Source organism: Panthera onca, chromosome D3, assembly GCF_046562875.1.
Source record: "Panthera onca isolate mPanOnc1 chromosome D3, mPanOnc1 haplotype 2, whole genome shotgun sequence".
In the NCBI taxonomy this organism is placed as follows: domain Eukaryota; kingdom Metazoa; phylum Chordata; class Mammalia; order Carnivora; family Felidae; genus Panthera; species Panthera onca.
The window spans coordinates 76569500-76582013 of record NC_138350.1 but is presented as its reverse complement, the minus strand read 5'-3'; the positions used below and the strand labels follow the sequence as shown (position 1 = coordinate 76582013).

At 46.9% G+C, this 12514-nt stretch overlaps 1 protein-coding gene across 10 annotated transcripts in view; it reads right to left on the bottom strand.

Moving 5' to 3' along the window:
* Nucleotides 1-1966: 1966 nt before the first annotated feature.
* The window catches only part of ZNF532 (zinc finger protein 532), a 109289-nt gene continuing 98741 nt past the window's right edge, over nt 1967-12514 (bottom strand). For all 10 annotated transcript variants that reach the window (XM_060613969.3, XM_060613961.3, XM_060613964.3 and 7 more), the window contains 3 exons: nt 7939-8051; nt 5453-5600; nt 1967-4056 (listed from right to left, as the gene is read on the bottom strand). In XM_060613969.3, the coding sequence (XP_060469952.1) occupies nt 3562-4056; nt 5453-5600; nt 7939-8051 (756 nt within the window). In that variant the 3' untranslated portion in view covers nt 1967-3561. The remainder of the gene's footprint in view (nt 4057-5452; nt 5601-7938; nt 8052-12514) is intronic.

Below are 12514 nucleotides of genomic sequence, written 5' to 3'. Positions count from 1 at the left end.
GATGGCTGGGTCGACACTATGCCTATACCGATCTAAACGTTGGTCCTTGATGGCCATTTATGCTGCCCAAATATGTGCAGCCTCCTCTTCTGGGCGCTTGGTAGGATGGTACTCCCAGCCTCCTTGTGAGGAGGTGGGAACACGTGACTGGTTTTGGCCAATGAGCTGTGAAGAATAACATCTATCACTTCTGGGCCACAGCATTTCATTGCACGTTCCCTTTGCCACAGGAACCAGCAACTTTTGTGACAAAGGGATAAGGGGACAAGATTTGGAGCAATGTCTCCAGTCAACCCACAACAAACATCCAAGGTGACCAAGAAATCAGCCTTGCTGTTTTAAATTTTCTTTAATGTTTTTATTTATTTTTGAAGGAGAGAGCCAGAGCATGAGCGGGGGAGGAGCAGACAGAGAGGGAGACACAGAATTCAAAGCAGCCTCCAGGCTCCGAGCTGTCAGCACAGAGCCTGATACGGGGCTCGAACTCAGAAACTGTGAGATCGTGACCTGAGCCGAAGTCAGATGCTTAACCGACTGAGCCACCCAGGCGCCCCAAGCCTTGCTGTTTTAAGACATTGAGAGTTAGGGTTGTAACCACAGCATGATCTAACCTATCGTGGTTGAAACACCCCTCCACCATCCATCCTAAACACGGCCACCGACCAGTCTGGTTATACCACTCCCCTGTCCAAATATCCATTATCTGAGTACAAACCCCTCAATCTCTCATTCAAGGCTCTTCACAAGTTGGCCTGAGCCTATCCTGTAAGCCTCAGCTCCACCTCCCCACCCAAGAGAGGAGACGGGCTTCCTAAGAATTCACAGAGCATGCCCCAGTTTCTGCCTTTGGTCTGAATACGCCCCGTTTCCCAAATGCTCGCATCCATCGCCCTATCCAGGTCTACCGCCAAGGAAGAATGGCTGCAACTCACGAGTCCCACCGTGGGCTTCTGTTCAGCACGTACACCATGTTACCCCCAAGTACTCATGTCTTCCGTTAATGGCTAAGAATTGTCCACAGAGGCCCCTCCCAATTCTGCTCCCTCTTCCTGGAACTCCTAGGAGTCTTGTTATTTTGTCCTTCTGGACTTCGAAGCTCGTCCGTATGTTCCACCTCCTTACCTGTGTGCTGTATCCCAGGCCATTTCTTCACGACCTGTCCTCCAGCTCACCAGGCCGCTCTCCAGGGGCATCAACCAGGCTCCCTCCCATGGCTACAGCCCTGTGTGCTGGGCTACCCTGGATCTCTACTGCTTTTTCCTTTTGGATCTCAGGGCGTTTTTCGAAACCTTCTTGGATGCTCAGCTAGGCATTTAGAGATGCTAACTTTACATCAGCGAGCATTTCTGGGGGATTTAAGAGTAGAGAGACTTCCGGTTTCTCTTATAACAGCCAGATAGCGCCACAAACAAAAATTCTAGTGTCGTGTTTCGCACATACTTTTTATTGTTCAGTAAATGAATATTTGTCAATATGTACATAAACACAGAGAGCGAGCGCTAAGATTGCGAGCAAGAGCGTCTGGGTTCTAATACGCAAAGCCACTTACCAGCTGTGAGGGCTCAGGCAAAGAACGGAATCGGAGCTCAGCTTCCTCAACTGTAAAACTAGACCATTAAGACCCGTGCGGCCCACCGCACAGGTTTATTGCAAGGTTCAAATGCAGAAACACATGAAAGTGCTATGAATACACCTTAGAGCAATACAAGTATAAATAGAACAAGTAACAGCAATTGAATTTCAAGCGTGGGAATACTTAATCACGCCCTTGCGTTATACCCACGAAATCGATGGCAGTCAACGCGAAAGCGACCAAAGAGCTGAGCGCTAACGAGAACGCACGTGCCATTCTCCGGAGGGGGAAAGAGTTCTGCAACATCCCGTAGTCCTGTCCCTGCGACTACTCGCTTCCTAAACTTCACGAAGATGTCAGAGCCCCACCATCAATGACTCTCTCACAGAAGCGCAAGGGCCAATGTCCCACGTTTATTTACATACGAAATGTGTTGAATACAGTTATGACGGATGTAGTGCGTAACAGCGGACAGCGCCGAGACCTTCCGAGGAACCGAACGTTGACTACAGCGTATCATGCAAGTGCCTATATATACACAAAACGGAATTCCTTTTTCGTAAAAATAAAAAGTACAAAACGTGTTCCGGGATAAATACAAGGTATAAAATGCCAAAGAAAACACAGAAACGGAAACTGAAAAATAGGAACGCTCCCAGAGAACTATAAACGGAAGGGACAGAGGAGTGCCCACCCCTGCTGTGCTTTGATAAAGCGGAACTACTAATATTAAAGAGACTTATTGAAATGACCGAACTGAGGCCGGGCGGCTCAGCGCGTGACCGAGCGGCCGATCGCGACACGCGGGTTGCTGCATTGATAGGTCGGAGGTGGAGTCGTGCATCTCAACTCCAAGTACCAGAACGTTTGGCAGTAGCACCCCAGAACAGGAAACGCCAGCTCTTTCGACGGCGAAGGGTTCAGAAGGGTTAAGTCAACTGGGAGTTTTTTTCTTTGTTCCTGTCAAGAGCCAGAGAAATACTTGATATTTTTAGTTGTGTCTTCGTAGGAGTTAATAAATTCCATGACAAAAACTCGACTATCTAAATCTACTGGTCTAGCTACATATGTGTCACTGTTACAGTAGTCCAGCCCTTGGGTGACTTGATCTCCTTGTGTTCTTTCAGCCAGCCTTGCAGATCGGCCCAGAAAAACCCCCAGCCCCTGGTTTTCCCCCGGCAACGCCCTTCTTCCCCGTTCCAGAATGGAGCGGAGGATAATCCATGCGCTTTACTGTAGAGGCCTGGCCTACGTTTTGATCCATCCCTGGGAAGGAAGCTACCTGCAGGCTGCTTCAAACACGGTCGGGCGTGGCCTGGAAGAAGATGCCAGACGCCGGAGTGCGACCGGTCGCACGGGACAGGTGCACTCGCCGGCTTAGAGCAGGCACGTTGAGGGTAGTGCTAAGACACTTAAAAGTCCCTAGTGTTTTTGAGACCCACAATACCTACAATTTATATAGTGAATTCTAAAAATTAAAAACACTAAAAAAGGCATTATCTTAGCCTGCAATTAGTTAACCCATTCAAATCTGTAACATACAAAATGGTTTATTTGAATTCAGGAACTGCCCCTGTTGCTAAGAACTCTGTGTTTAAAGAAACAGTACAAAAAGAAAAAGTCTAACCCCCAAAAAAACCAAAAAACAAAAAACAAAACCCAAGGAACAAACAAACAAACAAAAAAAACCAAAGACCGAGAAAAGAAAACCTCAAAACATTTTTTCACTAAATACCGATACAAACATGTAACAAAGAGTATAAAAAGGTATTCATTGAAATATATACAAACTCTTTGAAACTCAAATACTGTTTTCATACTTATCGAGGAGGATATACACGACCAGGTGGAGAAGGTACACTGGAAGAGAATATATTGCAACAGCCTAGACAGTACTGTTAACTCTATTATACTGCAAACTTTTTGTAACAAAAATGTCTCTTTTATTCCAATGTGGACAGGGATTCTCCTTACGGGAAGGTCTGTGGCTATTTCTCGGCCGAACTCACTCTTTTGGATTTAATGAAGGCCATGCCGTGTGTCCGCATGTGGGCGTTTAAGGCAGCTTCAGTCTCGAACGTCTTTGCGCACACCTTGCACTTCCGGTCTGACAGCGCGCCGTCGGGCGCCTCGTCCTCGCGGCTGGGCTTGTTCTCCTGCTGGTTCTCCTCCCCGGCCCCGTTCTGCTTGGACACCGGCTGCGGCTCCTTCAGCTTGTGCACGATGAACAGGTGCCTGGACAGCGACACGTGCGACGTGTAGCAGAGGCCGCACTCGCGGCACTGGTAGGAGGAGCCGTCTGACTTGTGCTGAGGGATGTGTTCGTGGAACTGCAGCAGGTTTTCGGTGGTGAAGCCGCACACGGCACACTTGTGAACCTTGAACACGTTGATCTTCAGCTTCTTCAGCGGCTGGGTGATCGCCCCTCTGGGCGGTCTGAACTCCAGCACGGGTTCTTCCAACTTGCGCTTGGGACTGGGAACCTTGGAGGGAAGAGAACAACGTGGACGACACGCGTGAAAATCGCTCTGCCCCGCGGGTGACAAGCCACCAGTTCTCCCAGGCCCCGAGAGCTGCTGGGACAAGCGGTGTTGAGCTTCGGGATTCGGGGGCTCCCGCAGCGGCCCCAGGAAAGCAAAGCGGGGCATGGGATGGGGGTGGGAAGCAGAGGGGGCGGGGTTGTGAGGTTGCAAGGCACGGTCAGAGGTGGCCTCGGTGTGGGCGACGTTTGCACAGCGGCCCGCTGCGGTGAGGACAGGCGTCCAGGTGGGCGGGGGAGCCGAGGCGGGAGGCAGCCTGGGGGACAGAAGGGAGGCCAGGGGGCTGCAGCCGTGGCCAGGTGGTGTGGACAGGGGGCAGGGGGCGGGGCAGAGAAAAGGTCAGGACTTTGCCTTTCCTGAGGCTGGGATGGAGAGCTGCTAGAAGCCCAGCTGGTCTGGGAGCCGAGCTTTCCCGCACACTCACCTTCGTCACACGGCTGACCCGCAGGCCGTGCTCTTCCCCTCCCGCTCCCATCTGCCTAAATCTGAGCCACGTTAAATCCCCTTGTTTGCAGCTGGCCAAAAGTCCAAGCCAGAGGGACACCCCCTCCTGCCCGCTCTGCGGCCCACCTCTTCTCTGTCTTGTTGACAGGGCACCACTCATACATGGCCTTGACCTGGAGCTGCCCCTGCACGTAGATCCTTTAATTCCATCCCCACCCCCACCCCCACCCCTGGAAGGGAAAAGATTACAGACTAACGAGACACTAGTCTGACTCGTATTCTGATTAGGCTTTACTCAGTGATCAGCTCCCCCATCGCGCACACTCGGGCTGCTACCCAGGCACATTCCAGACACAGCCCAGTGCCAAAGCCAGCAGAGCGATCTCCTAAATGTCTGCCGAACTGCTTGCTGCCTCTCCGATCGCGCTTGCCACACACACGCCTAACACACACGTTAACGCTCATACCGCTGATTCAAGTTCGCTAGCCGCTGACCTAAGAAATAAGGCAGAGATGTATCGTTTTATCTTCTGCCATCGTGAAGCGAAACTAAGGAGAACCCCTTCATTTTTACTTGGTACCTTTCACAACCGACGTACTGCCAACCAGAAAAGCCATCTAGCTTTCTACCTTCTGGCTGAGAGCCAACTGATGAGCGTCCACAGAAAATTTTATCATTTCTGTACACAAGTAGATCCCTCAAGCTGCTTCTGGAAAGATGTAGAAGAAACTTAATACCTTTTAGGGGCAGGACGAAAGAGAAGAATGGGTGTACGGGGAGCTGACCTATTGTTTTATAAGCTTTGTAACTGCGGCGAAACTTAAACAAAGAGAGTGAATGGAAAAAGCAAGTCAACACAATTCCACTCTAAAGAGAACGTTTGCCATGTTTGACCTTGGCATCTTCTTTTATTTCTGTTTCCTCCTCGTTGGTGGCTTCTGTCATCTCTTTCAAGTCGGGATCCTTGATTCCGTGCATGAGCTGGATATGCTTCTCTAGCATCAACCGTTTCGTAAAGGTGCGTCTAGAGTCTGGGCAGTGCCTGTGGGGCAAAGACAAGGAGGTAACCCGCCTGCCGAAAGGTACCCCACGCTGAAGAACACCCTCTCTACCGAAGGGACCTTCGCCAGCCAACACTACGCTCAGCGGGGTCAAGATGATCTGTGTGAGGGGCGCCTGGGTACCTCGGTCGGTGAAGCGTCCCACTTCGGGTCAGGTCACGATCTCACCTGGGTTCGTGACTTTGAGCCCCACGTGGGGCTCAGTGTTGACGGCCAGCGCAGAGCCTGCTTGGGACCCTCTCTCCACCCCCCCCCCGCCCCTCCCCCGCTCTTTCTCTCAAAAGGAAAGAAATGAACGGAAACAAACCAACAAAAAAAGATCTTTGTGGATACCGATGGCCCAAAATGAAACAGCAGTTCTGCCATGAACTGCAGTTTCCAGTGTGTGAGAAAAATTTTTGCGGTTTCTATAGAAAGCTTTCTGTCGGTTTTGGCGTCTCGGTAGGATCAGCCTAATTCAGTTTGGCTGGGGTGTTTACTTATTCTCTAGATCTGGTTAAAGTATTACTTCATTTAGAATTCTAGGTGACTTTCATTTTTAAATTGAGGGTATCGAATTTCAGAAGTTTTCTTTACAATGACTCCGTGTTCCCTCGAAATTTACGGCATAAGAGATACTTTAATATGGAAAAAGTCCCTCCCGGATTCCTTCATGTGGATGTTAATTATTCCTGTCCGCTCCGCCATAACAAAGAGAAGACAGGGTGTGTGGCCCTGTTAAATTCCTCACCAGGGCACAAACTCGGTATCACAGCACTGAAATTCATGTGTTCATTCAGTTGACTGAAATGTAGAAAACTCAACAGATAGCCAATATAGGTCAATCTTTTAAGTTTTCATTTCATCTCTGTGGGGGGGGGGGGCAAACCTGTCGATTATGAATAGTTTTTCTTTAGAAGATATGAATTCGCCATTTTCTTAATGCAATGGACCAAAAACAGGTTTAGGGAAAAAAAAGAAAGAGAAGTGAATGACCGTGGTGACTACAGGTGCCATAAGGCAGACATCAAGAATCCACTGCAGTGAAGAAGGGTGAAAATACCTCATGGTCTTATGCAGAATCAAATTTACTGCCTTCAAAAAGCCTTCTGGAGATGTTGTAATGATTGGCCCCACACCCTGATGATTTCCTGTTAGAGACCCCCACCCCCCCACCCCGGCAGGGGCAGCCCTGGGAGCCCGTGCCAACCCCGCACCACAAAGGAAATCGGCCAGACGATCCGAGCATCTTACTGCCTTACGGTGTCTCCGGGGAGAAATACACAAAACCCGTCCAAGGAGGAAGGACTAAGCCACGCCAGACTCCCTTCCTACCTTCTTCTCAGCCAGGGCCTCCTTCTAAGTCCTCCCATCCTTCCGGCGCAGTCTCAAACATGCAGGCCTGATTCACAGAATGTTCTCACCTCAGCGAAATCACTCCCGGCTTTAATTTCACTGCAGGAGTTGTCTACGTCCCGGTTTTCCTACCCGAGCAACTTTCCCTAACTAATCAAGAATAGTGAAGCCTTGAGGAACAGACAGCCAACCATCACGTGTGTCCTGAGACACACGGTCCTCTGTGCCCTGCTTTGATCATGTCACACGCTACGTGCTGGCTACATGGCTTCTGTGTCTGTTAGTTCTCTCCCTGTTACGAGAAGTGCCTTAAAGTAAGTAAGCCTGTTACCAACTCACTTGAGGCATGTTCTGATTAAGTGGGTGATAAAGCTTTTTCACTAACGATATAACAAGTTCCGATTTTCATATCCAAAGAGGTAGCTCAGGACTGTCCAGAGTGGCATCACCACCCACTCGATGTGTTGGCCTACTCCATTCCTTGAATTTGACCTCTGAGCCAAATGTGTGCGCTGGGAAAAGGCTGCCCCTGCATTAGGGAAAACAGTCCGGCCTAGGACAGAGTCCCCGACCAGGCCCCATCAGGGTCTGCTCTGAACCAGTCAACTGGACAATCAACCTGCCAATCGAAGCTGGCAAATCCCTGCGCTTATAGAGACCAAAAAGCATCTCATTCACCTGTGCACCTGCAAAGCAACCACTTTTCCAAAACTCTCAGGTATATAAAATCTGTCCCTCTGGACAACAGGTAAGGACCCAGGCACGTACACAGGGTATGCCAGAAACTCCTGTTTATTTTACTATTGTTAAGTGTTATGGCCCAGTCAAGAAACTGTTATGTCCCAACAATGGAACAGCACTAAAAAGTGAAATCTATAACCTGCAGCACAGAAATGGAGAGGTAATGGCAAAATATGAAAAGCCGTAGAAAAGTTCCAGCATTATCCTTTTACCGTGCTTCGCACGTTAGAAATGAGGACTTACGAGCAGGTGTAAACTTTCCTGATGCCTTTGTGCTTGATCCGATTGTGACGGCACAGGCTGTGTGAGGAGCTGAAAGATTTGTCACACTGGCGGCAAGGGTGTTTTTTCATTTGCTTTGTTAGGAGAAAAGAGATAGAAAGTCACTTAAGAGAACAAAAACAGAACTGCTTTAAAAATTAAGAACTCTTTCGTAACAGTTGGAGTTACATAATCCTCACTGCTTTGCAATACAAAGACAAAACTAACAGATTCTTCTTAATACATAAGAAAAAGGAAGGGCAGGGGTGGGGTAACCGTGAAGGGACTAATTTCTGGAGAATCGGATAAACATGATGAGAGTAAAATATTAAATATTTTTCTCAAAACACTTATGGTTTTGACTCAACACAAACCCCCAGATATCTGAAAACATAAAATTTCTTTGCAAAAGAGATACAGCTGTTATTTTTAAATAGCAGATACAAGGGGCGCCTGGGTGTCTTAGCTCGTTGAGCGTCAGACTCTTAATTCTGGCTCGGATCATGTCAGTTGTGAGCTTGGGCCCCGCGCGCTGGGCATGGAGACTGCCAGAGACTCTCTCTCCCTCTGCCCCTCCCCTGGCTGTGATATAAACAAACAAACAAACAAATAGCTAGCAGATACTATACAAAAACATAATTCTTCAGTAAACACCAAATAAAACCATTACTTACTTTGGTACATCCAGAGAGAATGTTAACTTGTCCAATATGCCCTTTTAAATGAAATCTCGAGCTAATTTTAAGCATTTTGACTGTCCCCCCAATGATTAACTGTTCCTTACATAAGGGAAGAGCTTTCCAAAAGGCCCTTTGAATACTACCATTTGGTTATTTCAAGAACGCACATGGGGCGCCTGGGTGGCTCAGTCGGTTAAGCGTCCGACTTCAGCTCAGGTCACGATCTCGCGGTCCGTGAGTTCAAGCCCCGCGTCGGGCCCTGGGCTGATGGCTCAGAGCCTGGAGCCTGCTTCCGAGTCTGTGTCTCCCTCTCTCTCTGCCCCTCCCCCGTTCATGCTCTGTCTCTCTCTGTCTCAAAAATAAATCAACGTTAAAAAAAAATTAAAAAAAAAAAAAGAACGCCCAAGTTTGAAACCACTTTATGTAGTCTGCCATTAGAATACACAGCACGTGTGTATGAGGGTCGGGGGACAGTGACAGAGCAAGAGAAAGCTATCAAGAGATGAAAACCAAAGTTAAAAGTTTCCTAATTTGGCCACGACATGATTATGTGAATTCAACACATTCTCATGTGGACCCTTGGAAGTAAAATGAATGGTTTAACCTAAAAGCACGTTCTTTGGGTACAAGATGCACTGAAGTCTCGAATGAAACGGTGTCGTATCACAAGGAAATCCGATCAAGAAATAACTGCCAGCCTCATGAATAGAACAAAATTTGGCAAAATTAAAAATAGGGCTGAAGTAAAAACAAGTTCTCATGTGAAATAACATTACTATTTATGGCAAGAAGAAGAGATAAGCAAAGCAATTGTGGGCTAAGTGGTTAAAGAAAGGATACAATTTTTTTTTTTTTTTGAAGTTTTATTTACTTATTTCTGAGAGACAGACAGAGACAGCATGAGCGGGAGAGGGGCAGAGAGAGAGAATCCCAGGCAGGCTCCGTGCTGCCAGCACAGAGACCGATGCAGGATTCGAACCCACGAAACCATGAGATCATGACCTGAGCTGAAACCGAGAGTCGGACGCTTAACTAACTGAGCCACCCAGGAGCCCGGAAAGAATAAATATTTTAAATAATTGTTTTTATATTAATCACTTGACAAATATGCCCCTTGTTCAAACTGGTAAGCAAATCGATTTAAGTGATTGGGTTTGGCTCTGGAGAACCAGAAATGGGTTGGCACCTTGTCTCTACCGCTCATGCATCGAACCGTATGCCCTGGGAGAGGGTCTCCATAAACATCCAGTCCCCAAACTGTAGGGTGGGGATCACAACAGTGCCTTCCTCAGAGAGTGCTGGGGGAAGAAAGGGCCGGTGGTGAATTAGTCAGCATAGTGCTTGGGACACAGAGAAATCCTCAATAAATATTCTTTTCTGAATAACAATAAAATATCCAAATTCATTTTAAGAGAGCCGAAAATACTATTTTTTAAATAAAACACATCAGTCTGTTAAGTGTTTAAAAACCTAGGCAGAAGCAAAGGAGGGCATTTCTTCTCCGTGCCAAAGCATTGCTTTTATCATTTTCCTAAGCATATAATCTGGGATATTATGAGAATAATGTCTGTGAGTGAGGGAGGGAGGGAGGGAGGGAGGGAGGGGGAGAGGGAGAGAGAGACAGAGAGAACAGAGCAAATAACCAACTAATGCCTCTGAGCCACACTCTTTTCCCAAAGGTATTCCTTCATAAACATCTTGATCACATAACATAGACAATTCCCTAGAGTCTTGGATTAGCATTTATGAAACCAGAGAATAAGAGCTTTCTTTTTTGTTTGTTTTTGAGAGAGAGAGAGAGAGAGAGAGAGAGAGAGAGAGAGAGAGAGAAAATGATAGGAGGAGGGGCAGAGAGAGAGGGAGACACAGAATCTGAAGCAGGCTCCAGGCTCCGAGATGTCAGCACAGAGCCCAGCCTGGGGCTCGAACTTACAAACCACGAGATCAAGACTTGAGCCGAAGTGGGACGCTTAACCGACTGAGCCACCCAGGTACCCCAAGAGGTTTCTTTAGAATAAAAAGCTTTAAGAACAGTCACGGAAGTCCTACGTATATAAGTCTAATGTCCAATTCCTATTGAGTTTTATACGTAGAAGATGGACAATGTTAAGATCACCCAGAAGAGTCAAAACACAAGGCATTTTTCTAAAAGCGAGAAGGTTGTAGCAAATCATCATAAAACATGTAGAGAACGGACATATATCTTTCTAACTATATAACAAAGGCAAGAGGCTTCAGAGGAATGCAAACTGGGTTTTCCATTAAGATGAAGAATTTAAAATTCCATTTCTTGTTATGGTATCATTATGTTAACGTTAAATTAAAAAAATCTTTTTAAGATTTTATTTGTTTAAGTAATCTCTATGTGGGGCTCAAACTCACAACCCCGAGATGAAGAGTCCCCATGCTCCACTGACTGGGTCAGCCAGATGCCCCCAAATCAAAATTTTAATAGAGAAATATCAATAAAGAAATCCTCAGTAGGTAATAAATTAAATGAGCAGCTCAGCTGAATCAATAATTACTGTTTTCAAAAAGAACTGACGATGGGTGAGATATTCTTTTCCAGCGTCTTTATGAAAAAATGCAGAAACGAGCGGTGCAATCCCCAAACAATGGAGCAGGCTTTCAAAATCACTGGTGACAGGAAAATTACAGGTTTAAACACCAGCTTCCTGATCAAACCTGCCGTGTTCCCGTTACCTAAGAAAACAAGTGACTCCCTTCTTTGTTCAGTTTTAAATACTAACTTATTTAAAGGGGCTTTACCTAATTTATTGTCGTAACTTTCATCTTCAGTGTCAGAATAGCTCATACGGCCACTTTCTGACACAGAAAGCAATTTTTACCAACCAAACAAAAATGGAAAAAATGGTATCGAAAAAGCGTCAAGTGCCATTGTCCTTCTGTTTGTCAAGGTCATTTACTTCCTCCTGGCCCCAGTGTAGCGCAAGCTGATATTGAAGGAACTTGCGTGGACTTTTTGTAGTTAGGTGTTCCCACTCAATGAGGAGTTATTTTGTTTTTAAATAGAGCTCTTTAAAAAAATGGTGGACGAATAAGCTGGCAGGGTCTGAGTATTTTTGAAAACTTTAAATGTCCATAAAACAAATACCTGGGTGCATTTCCTAAACTTTCTCCCTAATTTCCCATTTTTGACTCTCACCTTCACATTCTTTAGGAAAGCAGTGGTTTCTCTTAGCAAATTCCTTTGCTCTGCGCGCCCTAGCCTTGGGCTCAAGGCCTGAGCTCTGGGATTTCCAAGGCCCCTGAAGGCCATTCTTTCTGGATGGCACTCGGTGAATGTGTTTTGGATTGCCATGGGCTCTCACAACCAGACACTGCCCATTCTGGTAACTAGTCCCTTCTTGTCTCTTGGCTTGAAGCCCTCTTTCTGTTCCAGGTGACTCTGAAGAAGTCAGAGGGAGAAAAGTCCCCACCTCAGACATTCCTGCCTCCATGAGGTTCTCTGCCTCCCACCAACATGTGAAGAGCTTCCTTAATTACCACCCCACATCCAGAATCACCCACACATTTAGGATGAACAGGAGTGGTATTATTCCCAGGTCGTGCTGACACATACCCTTCAGCTCGATCGTAAACACTTTCTGTGAAAAAGGAAAAACCAACCACCTGTATAGACTTCAACCTGTCCCGACAGTGATCCCACAGGATATAACTCCTAAAACTCTGGACCTTTCCACTTGGCAATCTATTCTACAGATACGCCCGCACGCGGTGTGGTCAGTCCTGTACAATGTGATAAACATGTATCATGGGTCACAAGTCACTACAATAAGCAAAATCGTGCAATAAAGAACCACAGGGCTTCTGGCAAAAACACAGTTAAGGGCCTAACACCCGAAAACTATTGGTGA